The sequence below is a fragment of the Macaca fascicularis genome, chromosome 3 (genome assembly GCF_037993035.2).
Source record: "Macaca fascicularis isolate 582-1 chromosome 3, T2T-MFA8v1.1".
In the NCBI taxonomy this organism is placed as follows: domain Eukaryota; kingdom Metazoa; phylum Chordata; class Mammalia; order Primates; family Cercopithecidae; genus Macaca; species Macaca fascicularis.
The window spans coordinates 108,011,791-108,039,665 of record NC_088377.1 but is presented as its reverse complement, the minus strand read 5'-3'; the positions used below and the strand labels follow the sequence as shown (position 1 = coordinate 108,039,665).

The 27,875-nt window shown below is 39.8% G+C and overlaps 1 protein-coding gene across 3 annotated transcripts in view; it reads right to left on the bottom strand.

Moving 5' to 3' along the window:
• RAPGEF5 (Rap guanine nucleotide exchange factor 5) overlaps nucleotides 1-27,875 on the bottom strand; it is a 242,475-nt gene that overhangs the window by 61,900 nt on the left and 152,700 nt on the right. For all 3 annotated transcript variants that reach the window (XR_012432604.1, XM_015447640.3, XM_065542208.1), the window contains 2 exons: nucleotides 14,697-14,815; nucleotides 14,149-14,237 (listed from right to left, as the gene is read on the bottom strand). Coding sequence is in view for 2 of the 3 variants with exons in the window: in XM_015447640.3 (XP_015303126.2) it covers nucleotides 14,149-14,237; nucleotides 14,697-14,815 (208 nt within the window). In the remaining variant the exon portion in view is untranslated. The remainder of the gene's footprint in view (nucleotides 1-14,148; nucleotides 14,238-14,696; nucleotides 14,816-27,875) is intronic.

The following is a 27,875-nucleotide window of genomic DNA, read 5'->3' as shown; positions in this document are numbered from 1 at the left end:
GCCATTGTTTAACTTCCAAGCCATAATATATGGAATATTTCTTAGTTCATGTTTAATTTCTTATATGAAAAATGTTTCTAACAATGACTAGGAAGAATTTGAGAGTGAATGACGTATAATTCTCAAACATGAAATCAATAGCTCAAATCAGACATGAGAAAAGTACTTAAAGCTAACTAAACCTTGCATCCTAAGCATATATAAGATTATTCTAAATATTCACTTCTTGAGGAGGATATAAGAGATAATCCAAACCACTTTACAGGCTTTAAAAAAAAAAGATTATGTCAGAGGCATTTGAGCCAGAGTGACTCCATCTTGAATAGGAGCTGGGTAAAATAAGGCTGATACCTACTGGGCTGCATTCTCAGAAGGTTAAGGCATCCTAAATCACAGGGTGAGATAGGAGGTCTGTACAAGGTACAGGTCACAAAGATGTTGCTGATAAAACAACATGTGGTAAACAAGCCAGCCAAATCCCACCAAAACCAAGATAGTGACAAAAGTAACCTCTAGTCGTTCTCACTGCTCATCATATGCTAATTGTAATATAATCGCATGCTAAAAGACATTCCCACCAGCACTATGACAATTTACAAATGCCATGGCAACAATCAGGAAGTTACCGTATATGTTCTAAAAAGGGGAGGAACCTTGAGTCCCAGAAAAACTCATGAATAACCCACCCCTTGTTTATCATATAATCAAGAAATAACTATAAGTATCCTCAGTCCAGTAGCTCAAGCTGCTGCTCTGCCTATGGAGTAGCCATTCTTTGGTTTCTTTACTTCTCTAATAAACTTGCTTTCACTTTATGGCTTCGCCTTGAATTACTTCTTGTGTGAGATATCAGGACCCCTTTCCCGTGACAATTATACAATGCATTAAACCATAGTATGTCCATATTTCTTTGAAGAAACAAATATATAATTATGGCATTGGGTCTACAGTATCAAAACAAACTAACATAAGCTTCCATTTACAAAATTACATGTCATTTGCCCCTTCTTTGGGAATCAAACTTTGATTTTTTTTTTCCTAGGCATTTTGCTCTCCTGATATTTTAAAGATGGAACAAAACAATATACAATATATTTGCCAGCTTCACTTGCAGCTAGATGTGGCCACAAGACTAAGTTTTGGTCCATGAGGTAAAAGCAGAAGCCATGTGTGATGGACAAGTGTGCTCTTCATGACTTTCTTCATCCTGCTGCCTGGACAGTTATGCTAGTGTCCATTAGGGCCCAGGAAATCAAGTTCAGATAAGGAATCTCAAGACTGACTGACATTAGAGTGGCCTTATCAGCTGTGGACTGTATTTCTCCATACTTATTTTCACATGAGACAGAAATACATTTATGCCATGTTTAAATCATCACTAGAGCTTTTCTGTTATATAAAGCTGTGACTACTCACAAATAACACATATACACTGAAAATTTTCAGAAGCTCAAGTACATGATACGCAAATGATCTAGTTCTCAATTTTCTCAATTATCAGAAGTAGGAAAGGTACATTCAAGGAGTGTTAAGTATTGTTAATTCATCCTGATCTCACTACTGTGGACTTTTAGAACGTGCTGACGAAGACACATTGCCTTGGATGTTTGTTTGTTGGTTTGTTTGGAAGAACAAACATCTGCCCTGGGAGACTATCAAACAGTGCAAATTGTCATAATAATTCTGAGATATGCACACTATGCCAATCAGCATTGGCAGAACATGGGTTAACTAAAATTGTTCTACAGAAGCCATCAGTAAATGAAAATGGCTTGCAATGCCTTCAAACACAGATCAAACTGAATCAAGACTTCAAAGGTCACATTTTAAATATCCAACTCTGAGAAGTAGATCCAAAATTAGGATGAAAAGATTACTCTGTTCTTTTTTTCTTAACAAAACACAAGACATGACAGTAGATTTAAGATCTGTAAGTTGCTACACAAAAGAAAATATGTAATTATCAAGCAAGACTCAAAGAAAACTTAGAGAAAACTTAGGGGGAAAAAGCTCCTTTGCTGTCAGTACTACATAAATTCTTCTTCATAACAGGTGAAGAATATTGAAAGGGATAGAACAAGGAAAAAAATAGCAGAAGCTTACATATACCCATTCATCCAAAACTATATTCATTTTTAGACTGAGAATTTAGGTGGCAATATCCAGCCAGGTAAGCGATGGAGAATTTTAAATTGTACTTTTCATGTTCCCACTAAATGAAGCTCATTTAAAGGATTACAATATTTCAAAGTTAGAAGATTCACCAAATATCCTAAATGCTAGACAAGAATGGCAAGTCTGAAGTAGAAAAGGCTAGAGAATTGTTCTGAAAATTATTTTCTGTCACTATGTAGATTATGACAAGATGTTCTGGGATTTTTGTTGGTATTGTTTAGTTTTCCACGTTTCTGTTCACCCATATTTAACAGTTCTAATTTCATATTTGTTTCGAGATTCAAGGGAAGGACTGCCAGCCAAGTAGCAGCCTTAAGTACAAGGCAAAAAAGCTGCAAACTGAATGAAAGAAAAGGTTTCAATCGTAGAGTAAGAAAGCCTGAGGCAGAAAATGAGGATAATGGGAAATGGGAGGGGAAGGTTATAGTGCCAAAAGGCTGATAGGAAAAATGAAGAGAAGCTCAATTATAGGTAGGTTAAAGGCAAACATTCTCCCACACAAAGAATATCTCTTTTAGATACGGGCTTGTCAGTTAGAGCAATTCTATGACATTACACCCTTTCAATGAAGCAATAATTGATTGAAACATGCTGTGAGAGATTAACATGCAGTGATTGTAATCAACAAATTGCCATCCACTAATACTCCTTCCTCACACTTTATACGACTATCTGAAGTACACACTCTTACACAAAAAAACATTTTGTTCCCCCATTTCCTGATAGAATGCTAAATTTTACTTGAGGAAGATGTCATAAACATTTTAAAATTCAGACAAGGACATCTGATTATCTCACTTTAAATCCAACAACCGTCTGGGGACATGACACAAGATCTCCGAGAGAGAGAAACACAGAAAGAGAAAGAAGGAGACAGAGGTTTTTCAACCGTTGACATTGTCTTAAACACAGTTTCAAGTAATTTCAGCTGCCGATGTTAGAGTGAAACTATCATTTTGCTAAAATTACTAGGTTGTCAAACCCACAACTGACACAATATCTTGTCTTCATGAATTTCAGTATCTCTCGTTCCCTTCAATTTGCTGCTCCAGAAATGCCCCCACCTAAATCACACATTTAAACAGGTTCCTGGAAATACAGCCAGACACTAACAAAACCACATGCGTTTCTACTAAAGTGCAATATTAAATATGCCCAGAGACACAAAACTTACTGAGAAAATATGGCAATTTACGTGTTTTTAAAGGTTTTAGAACAGAAATTTCCTTTCAAAAGAAATAAAACCCCAGTTAGCACTAACCGAACTGGGAAATGATGTTGCGAAGAAATAGAAAAGTAATATATGTAGCCTTCTTCCTTAAAGGGTACCTATTAGGGAGACAGGATATCAAGAGAATATTAAACAAGGTGTTATATATCTCAAATTTATTTTTATGAGGAAAAACAAGTTATATTGAGGATTTATGTTTCAAATGCAGCCTTCATCCTATGTCAAAGAGATTATACAGATGTAAGCCAATATCTTATCCATATAACAATAAAAGCAAGGACTATTATTAGGTCCTCATAGTTTGCCATTAGATTTTATATTTGAGGCCGGGAGCAGTGGCTCACGCCTGTAATCCCAGCATTTTGGGAGGCCGAGGCGGGTGAATTATCTGAAGTCAGGAGCTTGAGACCAGTCTGGCCAACACAGTGAAACCCTGTCTCTAGTAAAAATATAAAAATTAGGCGTGGTGGCACATGCCTGTAGTACCAGCTACTCGAGAGGCTGAGGTAGGAGAATCTCTTGAACCCGGCAGGGAGAGGTTGCAGTGAGTCGAGATGGTGCCACTGCACTCCAGCCTGGGTAACAGAGTGAGACTCCATCACAAAAAAAAAAAAAAAAAAATTATGTTTAAAAATAGATTGTAATTTTATATATTTTGATTCTCTGAAACTTGACAATTCCTGTACATACTAGGGCAACTCTCACTAGAGTAGAATCTTTTATCACTTGTAATAATTTATCCTCCAGTTGTTCTAGAAAATTAGAAATTTACTTAACTACAAAGAAAGAACTAAAGTTCTCCATGGAAGTCTAGCTAAAAAGATGAGTGTCAAGTTGGGCATTTGAGGTAGAGGGAAAGTATTTCAGGTGAAGCAAATAAATGTAAATAAAGGATAAAAAGAAAACAAAATATGCAAATATGAATGAAGTAGAAAGTCCACTGACTTCTCCATCTTCTATGCTGGCTGCAGTTTACACAGGAAAATCGGGGTTCGGGGGTTGAGGTCGGCACTGAAACTGACTTCGAGGAAGTAAGCAGTCACATGCATATGTCATTTAGATAGAACACAGTGTGCAGGAAACCTCCAGATTATCTCACCTTCAGCCTCTAGGACAAAACCTCCACTCTAACCTGTCTGAAAGTGGTTGACATTTTCCTTCAAAGTATTTAAAGAAGAAAGTCCATAAACTGTTAAGATGCCCACGTTTTCCACAATTCTTATAGACTGGAAGCTAAGGATCTAATTTCTAAGGTCATTCTTTCCCCCTCATGTACTCCTTTTTCCATTCCCTATCTTCAGATCCTCTTGAAATTAATTTCCTAGAACCCTATAATACTTTGGTTTGTTTAGCATGCTCTAGACTTCCACTTGACCTTTCCCTTGACAAAGTCTGCTGTAAAATGGTCAACCTTCTGTGGCAAAAGCCACATCTGCGAAGCCAACTGTAGTTTCCCTTTAATTAAATATGACAAGTTTAGTTACCCAATGTCTTATTTTCTACTTTATAAATAAATATACATATACACGCCTATGCATTTATTGTAGTAAATTCCAACAGTGGACACAGAATAAATAAGGGTGGAGGATGAAAGCAAATCATAAAAGTAAAGGTTTAATGAAAGTGTTCATCTCTCCACATAGTTCACTAGAAATATCAGGTAATCATTGAATAAACTAGTCTACATTTTTCTGAGTACTTTCTTATTTGGAAAACTGTAACATTTGCATAACCTTCCATGGTGAAATTGTTTATAAAATTAAAATTCAGATTATAAACTACAGCTCAAATGTGGTATAAACCTGAAAATGATTCAATTAAAAAAATGCATTCCAATGATCCATTCTCATTCTAAATTGAGACTGTTTCCTTGAAAGGTCTGCTATACTCATATCAAATATATCCATACCCATTAAATATCTTCCTTTGCCCATTGGTTGTGTTGTAATGAAAACTTCCACATTTCCATTATTAATCAGTGTATGTTAATGATCTTATGCTTCGGCTGGGTCTCACTTCACTTCACCTTGCTTCATTAACAACAAGGGTATTAATTAACCCACAATCTACTGGCAGTGTAAAAGCATCAATTCCCTTGTTATCATACATAATATTGCATGTTCAAAGGTGGTAAGAATAGATTAACCCAGAAGATGAGCACCTCAAATGAAATCCACAGTCAAAATTTAATTTTTAATCACTTCTCTTGTGAGTAGTCTGATACAGTGTCAGCTGGAACTAGACCTCTCTCTCTCTCTCTCTCTCTCTCTCTCTCTCAACCTTTTTGAAGCAGTTAGCTCACCCAGTGGCCATTCTGCTCACAGCTGGAATTCAAGAAGCAGGTCTTTGTACTGGAGATTAGAACGCCCTTAAGTGGGTACTGAAGCACCTGATTTGGGGCTTAAAGCTTGAGTTGAATGGTAGATTTTTACTTCAATCATGCTTTTCATCCATGATTCCAGTCTCTAGCAAAAATAATCTTTGGGATAAAACTCGGAATATATTTGGGCTCATTTCCCGATTCAAATGGTAGCACCATCACTGAAGCAACTGAATTAACTTCCACCTTGGCTTCTATGTCCATCAAATGGGGATAATTATCTTGCACAAGGATGTCCTTCTAATGGGACAAGGTTTGAATAAATAAATTGGTGTCTGGAGTAATCTTTGAACCTGGTTCTCATAGCTAGAAGGGTTCTCAAATGTCATGTGGCCTAAAGCCTCTGCTTTTATAAGTGAAATAACTGAGAAAATTTCTATACAATTCTAATTATCTCATCACTTTGTCAACACTAATTTATAAAGCCTTCCAATGCTTCAATTATAGTCAACAAATACCATACATTACATTCTCCATATCAGTAATTAGGAGAGAAGCTCAAGGAACTACCAAAATCCAAACCAAGACAAAACAAAAACCACAGCACACACATTATAAAGTAGAACAGAAATCATATTCTAACTTGAGCACTTTTTCTCTCTTGACACCATTTTGGGGATTTGTACTGTCACTGTGGACAGCTGTTTCAAGTCTTTGCTTTATCTGGAAAAACAAGTCCTTACCAAACAGTGGTACTCTTCATCTGCATCTGACGCACACCCAGGGCAGCTGGAGTTTGTGCTAATGAATTCAGTCTTTCATTGATTTTTTTTTTATTAGCATGTATGCAAACAAATTAATCTAATTTTTTTTTTTTTTTTTTTTGAGACAGAGTCTCACTCTGTTGCCCAGGCTGGACTGCAGTGGTGCAATCTCAGCTCACTGAAACCTCCCCCTCTAGCATTCAAGCAATTCTCATGCCTCAGCGCCACCACTTCTGGCTAATTTTTGTATTTTTAGTAGAGGCGGGGTTTCACTATGTTGGCCAGGCTGGTCTCAAACCCCTGACCTCAAGTCATCCACCCACCTTGGGCTCCCAAAGTGCTTAATCTAAGATTTTAAAGTGACAGTTTCAAAAAGCTGAAAAAGACTAAGTAGCAGCCCAGTCCAGTTATTTGCCTTGGATAAAGCGATCTTCACAGTTTAAGATGGTAAAAGGCTGATATCCTTATTAAACATTTCCACAAATGTAGATTCTATGGGTTCTAACAATAGTGATTTACCATCTGGGGATACCTATACATACTTCAAATTTCTTTTTATGTTATTTTAAAAATTTCAGTTAAGTGTGTTTCTTTTGATTCTGAAATTTGTTGCATTTGACTAGAGGTTTCACATTAATTCTTAAAATACTTTAAATACATTAAAATATCCTCCAGCTTTTTTATTTTTAAAGACATGGATATAGTTATCCTAAATACGTGCCTATGATGATATTGGCTATTTAGCAACCCATCATCTAATATACAATATTTTCTTACTTATTTTGTTTATTGTCTGATTCCCTCCAATAGAATATAAGCCTTCAGGAGGGTAAGTAGTTTGTCTATTTTGTATCCCTGGCATTTAGAACAGTGCCTATGCAATTGGAGGTCAAAGATATTTAAAGGAATTAAATAAATAAAGGAACTAAATTTTTCTAATGTATTCATTCAGGTGCATGCAGAAACTCAATAACTAAAAATGCACTGTTACATTTTTTATAGAAGCAGTGTATAAAGCTAAAAGTTAAGGAATTGCAGGGAAATGGCTAGTAGAAGAGATATGATGTAATATATTTCATCACTGAGGGAAAACTGCTGCTTTTCTCCTGCAACACTATTTCTGAATATCCCAAAATGGCTTGGTAATAAAACTCTGCAAATGGAATTTAGTAGTAGGGTGATAAATCAAAGCTATTCTTTAGAAATGTTATGGCATAATTTCTCAAAGGAACTTAAAAAGTTTCCCATTGGACAAGGTTATATAAAAACACAGTTAAATCATCACCAGGTATGGCCACTCAGCCTTAGATTCTAAGCTTAATACCCTGTCAACATTCTAACAGCTCTATGAGGCTGAAGAAAAGTAGCAGTAATATGAAATTAGACCAAATTTCCTAAGCCCTCGTGCAAGGGCTGCACGAGGTGTTTCCAGCATAAAATGACTTTGGAGGTCACCTACACGAAATCTCAGGTCTCCCTCCCATCTAAAATTCTATGGCTCTGTAACATATTTTGCAAGGAAAGAAAATATAGATCCCTTTGAATCAAAGGGTTTTAGTGATGAAAGATACTTCAGAGATCATTTCATTTATTAATTGCTCAAAGTCTCTGGCTGTTTTTTTAATGGAGCCCAGATCTGGTACTCAAGACTTTAGAATCTCATTTTAGTAACCTTTCTACTCTGCTATGTGCATTTCTCCTTTCTTAAAACATGATTTCTCTCAGAAGCATTCTTGGCTGTGACACCTAAGGACCACTCAGGAATTTGTGTCATGTGACACAACCCACAAAAATCCAAATGGTTCTTGTTCACTATAGTCACATCTTCTCATTCCAAGAGATGAAAAACCAAACATTTTGTGTGTCCGGTACCTCTGTCCCCTCTGATGGTGTCCTTTTATCCAAAACCACTTTAATGCATGGACTGGCAGTGTAGGTTTGTCAGTTATGAACTTCTCAGGCTGCAGAACTCCAGGGCAGGGGCCAGTGGACATGAGGCTGGACATACAGTCCTGTCAGAGGAGTTGGAAAGCGGGAAAGAAGTTCCCAATTCTCTGTATATCTATAACCATTAGAAACCTGGAATTGGTCTTTCAAAACGTGGAAGTGAGACAATGTTCTATTTCAGTGGCTTTCAACTTGGCTGCAGATTGCATCACCTGGGGAACTTTTAAAGGCCTTAAGGCCTAGGCCCCAACTCAGCCCAACGGAATTAGGATCTCAGGACATTGCTGTTTTGTTAAAAGCATCCCAGGTGCTGCTAATGTGCAGCTACAGATAAGCTACACTGGTCTGTTTATTACATGACCTTACAGAAATAAAAAGATATAAATACAAGATAATTCCATGTACATGTACAATTGTACAAAATCATGAAAAGACTTACTGCCATCTAAATATTTACCTACCCTCAAAAAGTTTTAGTACTGCAAAAGACATGCTGCTACAGGGTTATTATGGTCTGGCAACCTGGGAGAAAAAGCCTGGAATAGAGGCACCCAGTATCATTCCAGGAATGCTAAAAGGCAAGGTAAGCAAGGAATAAGTTGACTTACATTGTCTTCTATCTTTCCAAGGAGAAGAAGAAAGATATTCTTAATTTTCCTCCATGAAAATTACATAATTAAATATCAAGGGATTATCATGAGCTTGGTGTTGGCAGGAGACAAAATTAAAAAGTTAATAGAAAATGAGGTACCTGCCCTCGCTTTACTCAATGTTTTCTCAGTGCAATGCTTAAAAAACATCACAGCCAGGCGCAGTGGCTCACGTCTGTAATCCCAGCACTTTGAGAGGCCGAGGCGGGTGGATCACGAGGTCAAGAGATTGAGACCATCCTGGCCAACATGGTGAAACCCTGTCTCCACCGAAAATACAAAAATTAGCCGGGCGTGGTGGTTCGCACCTGTAGTCCCAGCTACTCGGGAGGCTGAGGCAGGAGAATCACTTGAACTTGGGAGGTGGAGGTTGCAGTGAGCCGAGATAGTGCCACTGCACTCCAGCCTGGTGACGAGTGAGACTCCGTCTCAAAAAAATAAAAATAAAAATAAAAAAATAAAAGTCACTAGGTTGACCATTAAGAGCTTCCGGACTGTATCAGTTGAGTGAGACACTCCTATAATATAAAACAAGCACTTTCACAGAGGTTGTTTCCTCTTTAGAACAGTAATGAACTCACTCCTTCAATCACATGCTCAACCTACTATGTGCTGCTAAACGCCAACCCCCCAACACTGAGGTATCTCTGAAAGAATCAAGGCGGGTTGTATAGACATTTCCACACAAAGGCATGTTAACAGAATATACTGAATGATAACCTCATGAAATTAAAAAAAAAAAAAAAAAAAAAAAGCAGCCATACCTAAAAGAAATCAGGTCAGGCCTAATGAGAATCAGCTGGTAGGCTTTACCTATTCCTACTATTCTATTCTCTGTTGGCTTTTTTTTTCTTGGAAACCTGTAATCATAAGTACATTTTCTTCAAAAAGATGAATAAGGAAATGGGAAATAACATATTTCCTATGTTTTCCCTAAGGTAGACCTGTCATAACATAGATTCAGAAAGAAAAATCAATAAGAAGGGGTTTCTCCATGTAATCCACAGTTTTCCCCCTGCTTTGAAACAGAAATTATCATTCACTACAGAAGTATCTGTAAGCAAAACACACTTTATCCTCTCTAGGCAGGAGAAAGGGTTAACTAGGTACAGTCACTAGCAGGACCACAACAGAGCAGGACTGGCTGGGCCCAAACTTGCTCCCCCATCCCTCCAACTCCTCTAACTCACTGCTCCTTGTTTCTTTTTCTTTCTTGCCTTCCTTGTAATTCTCTCATGTAAATCTCATGCCCAATGATGTTTGCCCCATTTCTGGGAAAAGATAAAGCTCCAAAAACAACTTGACTTTCCTCTAACACTTCAAAATATTTCAAGGCAAAACCTGAACCTTGGGGGAGAAAAAAGGAAATCTTTGAAAACAGCTTCAATCACTGTCCAGGTTCACAAATATCTAGTTACCAGACTCAGTTTTCCTACTTTAAACAATGAAGAACTATCGGACAAAAGAAGAAATGTTGAAAAATTTAGATGACAATGAATTTCATTCCTGCTTGCTCTCAGGGAGTGTTACTGCTAACTTAGTAAACAAAAAGGGATCTTGTCACAGATGAATGAACATTTCAAAACTGGCTGCAAATAAAGACCCAAATGCCTGGTCAGTTTGCTTGTTTCTTATCAGCACTTCCCATTGATCTTCTCTTTAAGAGTTTAGGAAATTCACTCGGCCAAGCACAGTGGCTGATGCCTGTAATTCCAGCACTTTGGGAGGCCGAGGCAGGCAGATCACGAGGTCAGGAGTTCAAGACCAGCCTGACCAACATGGTGAAACTCTGTCCCTACCAAAAATACAAAAATTAGCAGGGCGTGGTGGTGGGCCCCTATAATCCCAGCTACTCTGGAGGTTGAGGCAGGAGAATCGCTTGAACCCGAGAGACAGAGGTTGCAGTGAGCCAAGATCATACCATTGCACTCCAGCTGGGTGACAGAGAGACTCCATCTCAAAAAAAAAAAAAAAAAAAAAAAAAAAAAAGAAATTCACTCATTCACTCACGCATTCCTTCATTCCACAGATATCACTGGATGACTTCTTGTTCCTTTCACTACCAAGGAGGAAGCCTATGTACTTGAGGGATTATGAAAATAGATATAGTAGGTGTGCGTGAGTCAACTCATTTAGGAAAATCATTAGTAGGTTGCTTTCATCTCTAGAATTATTTTTCCTTTAAAAAGCTTGATTTGCTGATAGAATACGATATGAATTGTTTAGTTGTTTCCTATTCTATTCTTGAGTCCAGAAACAACAGAAATGCCTCATTTTAATAGCCCTGGCATTCTCTTCCCTGCTATATTCAATGGAGTAAACTTTAGTCGTATGTTAACATCAATCAGTAATCACTTCCACTTGTCCTATGGGAGCACAGAGGGCCTCCTCTATTGGGTCCTGCACCTACATTTTCACAAATTAGTGACTTCTGTGGGAAAGGGATGAGAAATTACTCACATCTCTTGTTCAGTTATACTCCCCAGCCTCTGGTGGGTCCAAAAATGTAAGAATCCAGAAGAGGCTCATCCCAGCCTCCAGGACCATTCCTTGTCTCCCATGGACCCTCTCCTCCTCACTGCTATTGGGCCATGTGGAGGGCCACCATATGGCTGCACGCGGCCCCAGATGGCTCCATCTCCCTAAAAGGGGCGCTCAAGAACATAAAAATGCTGCTGTGTACTTTTATTGCAGCCCCTTCTCATTTTCCTCCATCTGTCCTCCATATGGTTTATGCAACTCTCTTCAGCTCCTGCACACCCGGGCCTTTGATAATGAGGGTTGCTTACCTGACCGAGATAAAGAACTAGAATTCACCTTTGTCAGCGACAAGGGGTCCTGTTACTTTAAATACCTGATTCACTTAGTATTTGAGCTATTAATATCTCCTTTTCTTCAATTTGCACACATTTATTTTATATTTATTATATTTCTTATAATCTTATTAACAGAAACCACATGGTGGCTTTTCTGTTGTGTTTTCTCCAAGTGTCGTTCTTGAAGTTTGGAAGAGCTCCATTGACTTCCACTTAGGCATCTCTTTTATATACACATTAATCATTTTCTCCAAAGTTGACTTTTCCATTTTCATAAAATCTTTCTTTGGTGAAAGTTGTTACCACTTTTGCCACTCAGATGTCTCCGTAAAACTCTAACGTTTCATGTGTGTCCTTCCCCCAAACTCTAAGGAAATGAGCAGGAATTAGGTGAGGTGACCCCAACCAACCCCTTCTTCCCCACTTAGGTTGGTGCTAGGAGAGTCAAGCCATGAAGTCCTGGTCCTCTTGGCTTTGTGAGCACATGGCAGAAGTGACATACATGATCCAAGGGTTGGTATAACTGAGAAGAAAGCAAGAATAAGTCACTAGACAGGATGCAAATCACTATATTTCCCAATAGGAGGCAAATTCTGACATTAGCAACAATAGTAAGAGTGATTTGTCATTCTCAGTGTTAAGTAGTGGGAACCTGTGAGCACCTGAGCCATTTTCTCAAAAGCAAAGAGAACACAAACTCATGACAATTAAAAAGAAAAAGAAATCAAGCTAGGCCTGGGCAGGTTATAATAATTTCCCTGCTTACTAATGTAACCCAGACACAAAGTCTTGCATTACAGAACTGTAGTGTTATTAAGAAGAACAAAGTATTCAATCTTTCCAAACCCCTACTAAAGTGTCGTTTCCATGACACATCATTTGTCTGTATTCTAGCTCAAAACACCTGTGTAAAGCAGTCTGGTAATCAGTAGACTGAAAATTAGACCCACCTTCCATGATGATTATATTTGATGAAGCAGAACATGGGAATAGTGCTCAAACGCACAAAATATTAATCTATAGACATACAAAATCAACCCAGCAAATGCCAAGAGAATATATTTTTCTTTTAGTTGTTTGTTTAGTGTATATAAATGACAACTATTGATTTTGTCTTCAGACATATGCAAAATAGGGTATTTATCTGAATTTTAAAATCACACAATAATTTTACTGTAGGATACATGATTAGGTCATTTTGATACTGTTTTTTGCCCATTTATGTATTTCACACATTCTTGTTTCTCTTATGGTCCTTTATAACGCAATATAAACCCAGACATCACTTACGTTCAGACAAAACTCCAGGGACACAAGGAAATTCTTGTTCCCACCTAAGCTGTCATTTCAAAATCCTTCCTGCATGGTAAAAACCTAAGGAAACTGTGGGTCTCACAGGTGCTATGGAAGGAGCAAAAAGCGCATTTCAGTTAAGGGATCAAGTTGCAAAATGCAGGCTACAGTCAGAGGCCTATTCATTGGAATAACTGCTCCAGCATGGAACAAATTACAAATTCTGGTTAAGAGAAGCAAGCACTCTCCCTTCTGAGATAAAGGAAGTTACCGATAAGTCATTTTGTAAGTGGAATAGTAGTGTTTCCAAAAGTGCATGAGTGGAAAAGCAAAGTGAGTGTTCTACTCTCAGATTAAATTTAAAAGACAAGAAGTCTGATCAGTAAGGCTTTAGTGCATTACAATTTCTGCTCTGAAGAGCTGGGAGTATCACAGTCTGCACCTCAGGGCTTGTTCTGACCAGGCAGTTTGTAAACCACTTGGAAAAAGGCAGAAGTTGCCACTAAGCATGTAGCTGCTGAGTAGTTGCATTAATTGTTGACATTTCAACACAGAGGCTGCTCCCCGCAGCTCAGCACTGCCTACATGCCAGGTGAACGCCTGCTAACCCTCCTCCCCCTTGTATTTCTTTCCATTGAATGTTGCTATTGAATGTTGGTCTCTTGCCAACTGCCTTTAGGTGAGATTTGGGAAAAATTGCCAAAGAAACAAGAACAGCTGCCTTCATATCATTTTCTTTGTACAGCTACTTCCCAGGAAACTGCTTGGGATCTACATGTGTCCATTTACTGGATTTAAACAAATCAGCACAAGGCAAGGGATGAGTCGCACAAAGCATATGCTATTTCTCCCCACCCCGGTTTCAGCTAACAGTGGGAACCTTGCCCCTGAGGGTACTGACAAGGGCATCAGCCGCTGTAAGTCTGGAAGCATGAGCTACTCAGAGCCTTACCTGTTTCTTTGTCCTGGACTTCTTCCAGGTGCAAGTCATTCAAAAGGTGCTCCAAAATCTTCTCCGGGGTCCCGGACACCACCACATATCTGTCAGAGAGCAGAGAGTCCACTGAGTCATCCTCGGTGGAAGACTGCGAGCGGCTGCTCCATTCATCGTCCTCATCCTCCTCGTCGATGTATTTGAAATAAGGCACATCGAAGGTAGGCAAGGGCAGCTCTCGGTCTGAGAGCGCCGCGGCGGAATCTTTCCTCTCCAAATGAGGGTCAAAGACCCTCAGCCGGGAGCTGCCCATTGTGAACGGTTACTAACAAAGGCATCCCCTAAATGCTAAAAGATCTTGCCATCCCTGTCCTTTCACTGGGAACTGAGTCCATCTGGCTGCTAAGAGCTCTGCAGTCAGCTAGAACGCTGGAGAGGCGGAGAGAAAAGAGAGGGAGGGAGGGTAGAGGAGGCAGAGAGCGAGTGAGATGGAGCAAGGGAAGGGAAGGCAGGCAGGGAAAAGGAAACGGGAGCGCGTGCCTCTGTGGCTGCAGGGAAACTCTCACCTCCAATGGCTCTCCGCACTCCCAGCTGTGGGGGCTGGGCCACAGCACTGCACTTTCTTCAGCACCAGGACGCTCTGGTCTTGCTCTTTAACCTGAACAGTCGTCACTTCATCATCTTGCTTTAATTGTGGACAGGGATGATGGATGAGAGAAGGAAAAAGAGAGAGAAAATTAAAAGGGGTAGGGGTGGGAAGGAGCTAACTAAAGCTATATTTTCTAGAGTTGCTTTACAGTATCATCTCTTTAAAGATTCAGAATAAATTAGGAGTCTGGTCAAAAATCTCCCTCTAATATTAAAGTATCCAGGCTCAAATGCTATGAAAACTTACAACATTAGAGACATACATACTTTAAAGGAAATAGAAAACAAAGTGGAGGTGGAATTCAGAGTTTATTTTTAAAACTACCTAAACAATTTAGAGACTACAAAATTCAAAGTTTCAAAAAGCACAACATATTAATATAATATAGTACACATGTGTGTACTATATTCTTTTACCTGGCAGATGTTTATTAAACACTCTATTAAAGTTGAATCATACAAAATATACATTATTTACACATGAAGACAATGAGTAAGCCATATTCCACAGTCGTAATCAATACATATATTCATTTACTTTACACCCTTACTTTAAAAGGCAGGCAAGAAAAAAAAAAAAAAAACGACCCACTCCATCATTCAGTTCAATTTTTTTTCAGACTTGAGAGGGCCTTCAAATTTATCATGTACTTGTTTTGCCAGAATACAAGCAAAATGGATCTCTAGTTAGAATCTCGTCTAGGCTGAAATTCGGATGTCATGGATGAGTGCACAGACTTTCTTCACCTCAGTCCCTTTTTAAAAAGAAGAGACGGCTGAACCATCATTCATTTCTGCACACACAGCTTCCACAGCCCAGAGCGAGTGCGGCCCGCTGATGTGGCTCTGTCACAGAGGACAGCTTGCTGCTGACCCAGCAGGGTGGCCTCCAACTCGGAGTCATGAACACTTTCAGAGTGTTGAGTGTGAAATTCTCCCAGTGTGCAATACCCAGTAAGCGTGGTAGCCCGGGAAAAAGGAACTGTAAGATGCATGTCAGAAAATCTAGCTTCCCTATTTCTGAGGATTTGAGCAAAAGATTAAAGAAGAAAAGTTGATAGTAAGTAGATTTCACCTTAAAGATGATGTCACCTCTTTAAAAAGGGCACTACGTGCTCAGGGCTACTAGCACATTTCCCCTACTGACAGAAAATCCTACCTACCTACCATCAGGTACAAATATAAAAGAGGATAACCCCACCCCCAACAGAGAAAAAATATCCATTGTGCCTTATTAATTAGTTCTACAGGCTAATCAGGGATGTCAATGTATATTATTCACCTTTCATAAGAATAGGAAGGCACTAATCTTGCCTAATTGCCAGCCATCACTGATAAAATTGTGACTTTACCTCCTGGTATTCTGATTCCTAAGAAAATGCAGTAAGCTAATCATTTAAGTCCTCCAGGATTTTCTTAAAAACAAAAAATATGTGTCATTCTAAACGGCAATATAATTTTATAATCATTCTTTTTTAATCTTTCAGTGGTAAATAATTTCACTATGTAAAACTGATGTATTACATTTCAGCAAGGTCAGACGCATGTAGTTACTGTGGCAATTAATGCTGGATATTCATTGTTAAACTCCCTGAGGACGACAGTGGGACTCCCGTAACATGAATACCAATGTGTAATTGCTATCTTTCATTTCTCCAAAGGGGTTCCTTTGTTGTCCATGTGGCTGAAGTGAAATAAGGTGGCTGCAGAGAAATGCATATATTGACCAACGCCGCCCCCCCAAAAAAAACAAAAAACAAAAAACAAAAAAACAAAAAGGCAGAATGACGGTCTGGGATGCTGAGACACACAGAGCAAACAAATAATTCTGTTCTCTGAAAGGACAAAAATATTTCCCTGGTTTCCTTTAATCATGCGCCAATACTCATTTTATATGAGCTTGCTGTCATTCTGAAGTACGTTTTACATTCTATGTGCATGTGATATATGGCATTATTAACTTCCACAGGCCATGCACATACATATGGATGGGAAAGGCTTCTCTAATGCCTGTGTAACTAATATGTATTACATGGCTATGTGCACAGCAGCCACACTCTGCCAGGCAGGGGAAGAGCTGAATCATATTGATGTACTATCAATAGCATCTATGTCATTGTGATAGTTTTCCATTTTGAAGACCTATTAAAAATAAGGAAGAGAAAAAGCAGAAAAATTAATGTACAAAGGGAAATATGTTATCTAAAATTGCCATAAAAATGTGATAATCCTACGTATTACATCTGGCTCTCAAGAAGGAAAGGTAAATTAATGTTTCCTGACCCATGCATGCTTAACTAATTTCTCATCCTGAGAAAGAACAGAAGTACCATAGTTGAGGTTCTGAGTATGAAATTTTATTCTTGTGCTTGCTTGGTTAAGATTAAAAGTATTAAGAGAACTAATAACAGAAAATATATTAAATGACAAATAGTTCATGAAATGCAGGTAAAGTATTAAAACACTTAATTGACATTCATTCAACAAATAGTGAGGGCTTGCCTCCTTTGCATAAGGCACTGTTCTGGACACCACGTGGCAAGTGAAGATGAGTGAGGCGAGTACCCTGCTCTTAACTGACAAGTTAATAGGCTCAATGACAACATAAGTATAACTGGGTGAGCACCCTAAGATGTGGCCAAATGCAAGAGACAATGCAAAAGTAGAATCCATGGGATCTGACGGTCAAAGATAACGATGGGTGACTGAGAGAATGGAAATACCATTAAAGAGGGGAGAAAGTGTATGAAGGAGCGGCTCTGGTGAGACCGATGCTTCTGATTTTAAACACTGACGTTTCGTACTAAGACAGCCTGCCTGCCACAGACGTTTAGCAAGCAGTTAGAAATAAAGAACCAGGCCTCTGGACAAAGGTCGAGGGTAGAGACAAATTTATGAATTATTTAAGCTTTGGTAATGGAAGAGATTGTTAAGGAAGAGCAGGAAAGAGGCAGAACTATGAACACTGGGGATTAAAGGAGCTAAAAACACAGTAAGGGGAAGAAGTAAAGTGGGAGAATATTCGAGTCATGGGGGAGCCTACTTACAGAGAGACCATGAAGACCACTACCAAGATGAGTCAGGAGGAGAGCCAGGAGAGCACTGTATCAGGAGACCCCAGGGGAACGCCTGCCTGACACTGTAACATTTACAAAGATGGTAAGTCTAAGGTCACTTAAGGTCAGGAGTGGGGAAAATGTGTTAAACTGTGAGTGAACAAGGAGGAAGAGAAGACTACATCTTGGAAATTTCATTATAAAGGAAAGAAGTCAGTTTGAAGAGACTCATTCCTCCTCCAAAATCAAACCTGTCTGAAGCAGGCAGTACCTGAGAACCTTTCAGATGGCAAACGCGGAGAATCATCTAGCTTGACACTACGACACTCAAGAAGTCATACCAGTAGCACGAGTTCCAATGCTGTTTGCCCTTAGGTCTGTGAACACATGAACTGAAGATGTTAACTGATAGGAAGGCATTTGTAGCCAATAGCTTGTTATACCTCTTTTCATCTCACAACTTTCTTGGCCTAACACTTATTTATCCCACAAAGTTCACTTCAAGAATCACCTCCTCCAGGAAGACCCCGGTCTTCAGGTTGATCTTGTTGGCCCTTCTGTGTGACCTCACAGCACCACATGTATCCTTCTAATTCAGCACTCTCAGGAGCACTTACTGATGCACTTTCTGTCCCCGCCTTGCCCAAGCTCAGTTGTGGGCAAGTACTCTTATCTTCTTTACTTTGAATTCCCAATAGTTAGCCAGGTCTTGACATTTCACACTCAATGAACATTTACTGAATACGTTTATAAACAAAGGATGAATGAATGCATTTGCATTTTAAAGTAGAGGTTTAGAGAGCAACACTTTAAATCTCTTTTTTCTTTTTTCGGGGGTGGTGGTGGGGTGGGGTGGCGTGGGAGGACATTCTCAATCTGTCACCCAGGCTAGAATGCAGGAGCACCATCTCAACTCACTGCCACCTCTGCATCTTGGGCTCAAGTGATCCTCCCACCTCAGCCTCTTGAGTACCTGGGACTACACGCACATACCACTGGCCCAGCTAATATTTTATTTTATTTTGTAGAGACGGGGTTTCACCATGTTGCCTAGGCTGGTCTTGCCTAGGCTGAGCTCAAGCAATCTGCCCACCTCAGTCTCCCAAAGAACACCTTAAATCTCTAAGAACACATTTCAATTGGTGAATTGTGATAGAGCCCAGAGAGAAGGGATATTTTACTGAGAGATTCTCTTCCTAAGGAGGGATCGTCAAACTCTGCTGGTGGTCATCAAACTCCACAGGGCACTGGCCTGCCCTGCTTTGCATTCTGACCATCAGCTTAGCTGAGGCACTCAAATAGACCGGGTTAAGCTGAGAAGAACAGCTAGCATGCTTGTTAAATTGGACAATGGCAAAGCTAGGCAAGGAGTTACATATACATCAGATCAGAATGACCTGCTCTAATTCAGGGTCTTAGCCTGAGAGTAGCTCATGTGAGACAGCACCAAGCCTTGGCCACTACTTAAGATAATATATGATAAGTATTTTGTGAAGTATAAAACATCATGCAATTATCAGTTACTGGACCATTAATAGCTAATATAATTTTATTCCATAGTGGTAGAGGTAATGACAACTGAAGAACTAAGGAGACAACACTGCCATATGCAACAAACAGAACTACCAGGAACAGGCAACTGGGGAGGAATCAGCCATGACCAGGCAGATAAACCTATGACAACTAACACTGAGGGCTTACCATACAGCAGGCAAAGCTAAGGGCTGAAGATCCACTACCTTACCTAATCACTATAATGATCTTATGAGACTAATGCTATGAAAATTCCCATTCTACAAATGGAGACGGGAGCCCAGAGATTAAGTAAGAAAGATCACAGAGCAGAGAGATGGCGAAGCTGAGATTGAACCCCGACAGGCTCGACGCCAGTGCCCTTAACCAGAACCACAGTTGTCCCCTAAGATGGCCAATGCTCTATATTATAGATGACAACTATCAAAGGAGATGTCACTTTCCCTCGAGCTGACTGCCAGTGCAGGGCAATCTGTTGGTGGGTCGGGCAACAGGGAGGTCTAGGCCAAAGTGAAAGTCAAAAGTTCTAGCATAGCTGGGTTTTAGTTCTGGATGTCTTGTCTGGTTTGGGAAAGCCCTACAAGGGCTTTCATTCTAAGAGAGGAAGAGAGTTGGCAGGATCTGAGTGCAGTGGTGTGACCATAGCTCAACCAGCTCAGATTGGGCAGTGCTCGAGACCCAGCAAGGGGAAAATGAAGTGTCGACCAGACCCGAATCAGTGACCAAGGCAGGAACAGAGCTAAACACGGCAGAGACTGGCTTTAGAGGAAGGCTGTGTTTGTGGGCCTATGTCTATGCAACTTGAGACATGCAGGTTAAGGCTGGTGGAGATGGGGCTCCCAGTATATAAGCTGCCTCGGGCCTGATGGGCTCAAGAACTGGGTAGACATGAATTATAGACTTTAAAATGGCTAATTTTATGTTATGTAAGTTTTACCTTAAAATTGAAAAAAAAAAAAAAAAAAGAACTGGGCAGAGATGAGTCTGTGGACACAGATTCGTTGGCCAGAGGACACATGAATCTGCCCCAGGGAGCCACAAAGGGCTCTGAGAAGTACGTCCTGAGAGGCATAGTTTGGGTAGCTGGAAGGTCCGAGAAAGAAGAGTTCAGGAGGATAAGTAGCAGCAGATTATTTCCACTCTCTGAGCCACTCTACCCTGTGGGAGAGGAAGCCCTGGAATTACTCATGACGTTCTAGAAAGGTGACTTTCCACTAGTGGGTGATGAGATAAAAGTGGCTGCTTGGGGACCAACATAAAGAAGTATTAACAGCAGAGATGGACCCAGCTGTCCCTCAAGCTGAAGCAGTCTATCAGCAATATCATAGAACAAATGAAGACAATTCTGGATCAAGAGTCAGGGCTATACTTTGCACCCTTTCCAACACAAAGATTCTACAAAACTAATCTTGATTCCACTTTTCTCACAGAAGCCCAAAGTGTTGGCTCTCCTAAATAGGAAGAAGGCACATGATTTAGCAGTTAGGTATCTCTTCCCATCTTGTACTATGGAAATTCACATAAAGCCTAGCTGACCAAGCCATCAATACCCACATCTGTTTCTGTCCTATAAATGTGGGTACAGCAGATTATAATACTTATCTGAAAAAAAAAAAAATCTCCTCTAGCCAAAAAGAATTTTGTTCGAGAACAACCCTTAGATAATTTGCTGACAATGTATCTCATGATTCTTTTTCTCACAAAAAAAAAAGTAAACGGATGTTTTTTAAAAAGGTCAAAATATTGCTGGCAAGATAGAACTGATTAAGAGAGAGATAAAGTTAGCAGATGTATGTCAAGGTGAGCCGCTTAGACTCACCCGACCACAAAGGAGCTGGACTAACAAATACGTCTTTGTACAAGATACTCTGGCAGAAGGAGAGTATTTAGATAACGATAATTAGTTCTTTCCTTTTTTTAATCCCACACATATTAAGATTAATAACTCTAATGAAAGCCTAAACAAGATTAATAGGATTCATCATCCCAACATTTATAAAATCTAGGTAAAGTCTGACTTTTATAGATATCAAAATAAACATATATTTATTACAGAACTTGACCAAACTCCAACAGAAAACCAATATGCATGACTAAACAGAAACTTTCTGGCTACTAGAGAAAAACTGTATGTATTAAATCTCATTGCCTCTAAGAGTATCATCATACAAAACAACTTGTCTAATAACCCTAAAACCAGAGCAAGCCTAGCAATGTGATCCCAGGGCAAATTTCAGCTAGTAACCTACTGCACAATAGAGCAGAAAAGATGGGACACACTGTAGCATCTTGAAATATAAAGTCAATGTCTTTTTATTAGGAATATATTTCAACATGTTGTATTAGCTTGACAGATCATTCTGGATTCTGGCAGGAAAATGCACACTCAGCAAGGGTTTTGAAAGTGTTTAATGAAGGGGCTATTTACAGCTGTGTAGGTAGGTTTGATGAAACTAAGCAAAAATGGTGAGAGATAACCAGGACTAGAAAAGAGGGAGATCTCAACTAGCCCTGGGCTGGAAGGGGTAAGGGGAGGTAAAGGTAAGTATTGGATCCCTTTGGGAGCTGGAGGCATAAATGAGAAGCTACCAAGGAGGAGCTGCAGTCACTGCCAGAACTGCTGGAGGAAGCTAGACAGAGGGAGGAGGAACATCCTGACCTTTCTCTCCTTCCACCCTCTGATCTCCTGCCGATGCTTCCCACCGGCTGTATCCCATTCAGAGCAGGAGGACAAGAAATCCAGGGTGATGCATTCCGCAGTGTGTGGTGAGGACTCGCTGTTCCAGCACAGGGCAGACGTGAGAATGGAGAAAGGGATGCAAATAGAGACAGCCCAGCATGCCTCACATTTCACAGTTTCCAGAGAAGCTTGTGTTAAGTTTTCATTAATTTAGACTACACCATATTGGTCATGTATTTCATCATCCTGCTGTCCAGAAAACAACTCAGAAATCTAAAAGCTTTAGGGTAGGGTGTGTTAGCATTTTCCTACTTGACTGATTCCAATTTCTACATGTTTTATGATCTTAACAGTCTTTCTTGTCTAGTGTCCACATCAGTTTACTGTAATTTAGCTTCTACAGCTTGCTTCACACGCTACACTTCCCATGTGACCTTTGAGAGTGGTGAGTCAATCACACAGGTGTTACTGTTTATCATAAAAGCTTAAATTTTATTAAATATTTTCCAGCAGGTTTCTAGTTCCAATATAAAAGTTCTTGGCTGATGGCCAGATTTGGGAGTGGGATGGAGGGTAGAAGAGGGAGGAGAAATGGCAGGGCCAGTTCTACTCTGATGACAGCTACATGAGAACAGTGGCTGGGTTGGTTTGGTTTTACATCCAGAACAATGTCTGTTAAATGAATGCATGGCCTGGCAAATGATGGATAAGTGGACAGATACTGTAAATCAGAATGGCTCAAGGTCAAGGACAGAGAGGTCAGCAGAAGCAAAGAGGCAGAGTTTCAGTCTCAGAGGAACTAAGTCCAAGCGGCAGGCTTGGGTAGAAAAGGAAAAAGCCTGACGTCTGCAGAACGGAAAGACAAAATCTAGTCCACCGTAGCCAGGAACCAAAGCTCTAAAGTCAGATCTAGGCTAAGTCTGAGTAATGGGCATAGCACTCTGGCAGAAGAAAGGGAGCGTGATTCTGACTCCAGGGTCTTTGGAGCCAGCTCTTACCCAGGAAGAGGCCAGTCCTCAAAGAATGATTGAGTTCACAGCTGCGGACAAGGCCTCAACCTATACTGAGAGGACATGGGTTACAAGGCTTGCCTTATCTACAGCCAAATCCCAGCAGCCATCCAATAGCTGTGCTTCTGGGAGAATAAAAATATACTCCCCAAACTCCAAAGCATCATCTAAAAAATAAGGTTATTATGCATCTTCCAGGACTTTTAGGCACTAAAACAGACAATGAAGGCCTAGCATAGTCCCCTGCCACCCCAACTACAGTTCAATCACCAATGACTAGATAAATCTAATTTGTTTAACAATTTACACGTCTTACCAAGAACCCTTCCACCAAGCCGCAAGCCAGGGATATGGTCAATTTCTCTCTATTTCATGGGTAATAACCAATTCTTAATAGCACAAAACTTAAACTCAGATGATGGCAGCCCTTCAAAGAACTTACGGCCTGAATCAAATTAAACTGATATCCACCAAAGCGAAGACAGACCTGGTTCAAATCCTAGAGTTGTCACTTACTAGCTGGGTGGTCTCTCTGAGCATCAGCTTTCTTGCCTGTGAAATGGGATAATCCCTACCTTATAGACCCAACTGAATACTGGACACAGAGAAAGCCCTCAATAAATAGAGGGCAGAAAAATACACAAACTATATTGTAACTGTATGCCATCCATGTATACTAACACTGAAGTATTACAAAATTGAATTTGTATCAGGGTCTTGCTATGATTTTGTTTATGTGCATGTGTATATCAAAATCATCCAAATTTTAAAAACACACACAAATATCATAAAATTTTTTCCACTGCAATGCAAACCACTGCCTATGGTGCTGTATGCGCTACTGAGAGGCAGAGAGCATCACAGGAGTTAACTACAGAGCTCACGGAACCTGCAGAAAAGGAGGTTCTAAGCCCCTCTGCCAGAGGAGGACTAAGGATGATGAAATTGATCATTTTCATGGGCATGTGGGCCTGTTTTTTCTGTTACTCACCTCACCCCAAATCTCACTCATCAAGAAGTGTACGCCTCTAGAGATCAAAAACTAAAAGAAGGGGGACAAGGAAGTTCAGTTGTCTCTCTGACTCTTACATTTTTAAACATAAAATGTCAAGAGACAGCTAATGCTCTATTGGCGCTTGGTCTTTGGTCAGGGTTACTGATGATCTGCAAAGGCACAGTTGCATCCTTCGTTGTTGGCACGACTGGAGTATACAAAAGAGAAAACACAGCAATGACAAACAAGGTGTGATGCCAGTCATGGTCACCGGAAGTGAGGCAGCTGGCATGCCACTGCTTTCTGCTGCTCCTCTGTTCCAGATATGGTGGTTATTTCCTTCTGCAGAGACTCGGAGGTACAACCACTCGCCCTGGTTAGAAGGCCCGAGGGAATAGGCAAAGGGTCTGCCAAACTAGGAAACCACTGAGATTCTCTGAGCCACTTACCACCTGTGTGCTGTGGACCAGGGCTCTTCAGCAGTGCCTCAGTTCCCTGAAACCAGCAGCCTGGGTCAGTGGGCAACTGAGGGCATGGTACAGTGTGCACACATGACCTGACAGAGGCCTATTTGAGATCACGTCAGAAGAAATGAGGATGCAGAAATCTAAATTAGATCCTTACGCATTTCCTGATATGTTGAAGAAGAAAAGGAAAAAAATTGCCAGTGACCAGAAGCACTGCTTTTCACTAGCAGCCCAAAGGTAGGACAGAAACCTACACTAAATTATGATTAAAGTTTCTACATTCTGGTTGCAGATATATTTGTCCCATGGGGTTTGAATAATCCATGGCAGCAGTTTTACAGAAGCCTTTACAACTGAATAACAAGAGGATAACATGACTTTTCAGAGCAGCATAAATAGCTATCCCTGACTGGTTCCTATGGCCTTGACTTCTCCTCTCAAATTCCTCCCATAGGATCTGAAACTTAGTTGTGTTTGACTCAGTGAAGAACTAATTCATAAACGGAAATTATTTGAAAAAGCTAGTTCTTACCTCTGAGCAGACCCAGCAGATGTATTCTTCAAACTTAAAAAGGAAATACACTCTAAAAAATTGAAAGGCTTCAAGTCAAGGAACTCTATCGCTCTTCCCAAATTTCCTGTGTGTGTGTGTGTGTCAATGTGCATCTGCATGTGTGTACGTGAGGATATGCTTGTGTGTGTGTGCACGCATGCATGTGGAACTTCCGTGGGGGCAAAGCAGCAATCAAAAGGGGAGTTTCAGTATTTATGCAAGTTATGGAATGAAAAATTTCTAGCTACTGTAGCAGCTGCCAGATCACATGGAATGGGAGTGAGGAGATACAAAGCATCTTAAGTAAACACTCTTGTTTTTTCATGTTTTGTACATTCCTTGGTGTTTTTAGGGAGGCACGCCTTTAGTCTCTGCTGTAACCATATCAGAAACTCCATTTCACAGTTTGAAACAAGGTTGGGAAAAAGGTAGACAAAGTGTCACTCTTGGTGCATGGAACAGTAACAGGAGGTTGGTATTAAAAATAGGTTAAAAGAATGTAAGATGTAATTAAATATTGCTAAAATGATTTGAGAGGCAAGCAAAAAAGTAAACAAAAAACCAGAAGGTAAAAAGGAAGAGAGAAGGTTAAAATAAGACAAAGACGAATTTGATTGCATAGTGGCAGATTTCTCCTGCCTTTTTTTCTAAGGGAGGGGATAGGTGTGGAGAGGACAGGAGGACAGACTGGGTGAACAAAAAAGGAATTAATATTTAAGTGAGGAATTAGTATTAAAATGATAATACATACAAAAAACAAATTCTCTTTTCCTGAATATTAATGTGCACCTGGAGTGCCAAAGAAGGTCAAAATCCTCACATACAGACCTGCCAAGGTAAGATCTTTGCTCCACAACCTGTAATCCATTTAAGTCTGAAAGTCTGCATCCACTCTTTACCAGGGATGGATTCTTCCAAAGACTTTTCTATATTACAAAGTGACTATTGGTGATGAACCTTCCTGCCTTTTCTGCTTATCATTTCCAGGTTAATTCTCTAAGGTAGAAAACTTCTAATTTAAAACTTTAAATATCCAATGAACTGGAATCCTGAAGCTGGTACAACTTTGGATTTTTACAGATGTGAGTTTAAGTACTTGACTGTGGGAAACATTTCCAACCACCCACAATTTCCTTTTCCATCGGCTCCAGTACCACAAACACTGACTGAAAGCCTAGTGCTGAACACTGGGGATAAAAGTTCAAATAAAACGTAGGAATGCTCTCAAAGAGTAAATTCTTCACGTGAGAGATAGACACTTAAGAGACAAAAATTTGCATGTTTTAAAAACAGTAATTTGGAGCTAGTGGGTAGCGGCCAATGAACCTAACCAACATCAAGAACTAGGTTACTTTCTTGGTATTTCTAAGGGTTCAAGGCAGTAAGAGCAAGCATTTCCTTCATTGTAGAGATCTGGGAATTCCAGATTTTGATCCTCCTCAGGACATTCTGATCTCAGAAAAACAATTCCAAATATTTAATGACTTGACTTGAAATATCATTTTAATGTCCTGATAACAGACACTTGTAGCTGGATATGCTAGATCAGCCATCTGTCCTGTATCAACACCATTTCACAGAGTAAATTTTTAGAAGTTCTATCCACTGGAGTATTTTTAGAACATAAAAGAACAGAATGATTCTTGGCATTGATAGACATATTCGATCAGAGTGAAAAAAGAGCTACTCAGAACTTCCTAAGTAATCAATTGGTATCCTTTATAAAATGGTGACATTTTCCCAGAAAGAGTTCAATACTCAAAAGCACGGATATTGCTGAATTTTGGGGGAAGGGTGTCTTCAAGTTAAGAAAGGAATTTTAGAGCTAGAAGAAATCTTAGACCTCTAATATCCTAATTTATTAGATGAGAAGACTGAAGCTCAGAGAGGTAAGGTGATTCACTAAATCAGCACTTAACATATTAACTTGGGAGGTAGTTTGTTCATCACAGAACTTCAATTATTCCAGAATAAAATGAATGTCTTTGATGCTAGTAATAAAATAGTAAATTAACTGAAGAAAAACTATGCATGTGATAGTTGATCAAGAAATCTTACATTACAAAAATAAATCACAGCTATATTAAAAATCCAAGTGAGGCCAATCTCAGTGGCTCATGCTAATAATCCCAGCACTTTAGGAGGTTGAGTTGGGAGGATTTCTAGAGCTAAGGAGTTGGAGACCAGCCTGGGCAACATAGTGAGGCCTTGTCTTTACAAAAACATCAAAAAATGAGCTGGGTGTGGTGGTACCTGCCTGTAGTCTCAGCTACTCTGGAGGCTGAGGTGGGAGGATTGTGGCTGCAGTGAGTTGTGATCTTTCCATCACACTCCAGCCTGGACAACAGAGTGAGACCCATGTCACAAGAAAAAAAAAAAAAAAAAGATCTGAGTGAAAAGTGCAACTCCAAAAGGAACAGAAAAAATAAAATAAAATTTTACAGAATGAGGAAGGGATTTCTCATTTTAAAGACAATTTTAAAAATAAAAAATTAACAGTTTCACTCATGTGTATAAAAATAACTAATTAGGAGAGGTGGCGCCAAGATGGCTGAATAGGAACAGCTCCAGCCAGTGTGGCGATTCCTCAAGGATCTAGAACTAGAAGTACCATATGACCCAGCCATCCCATTACTGGGGATATACCCAAAGGATTATAAATCATGCTGCTGTAAAGACACATGCACGCGTATGTTTACTGCGGCACTATTCACAATAGCAAAGACTTGGAACCAACCCAAATGTCCATCAATGACAGACTGGACTAAGAAAATGTGGCACATATACACCATGGAATACTATGC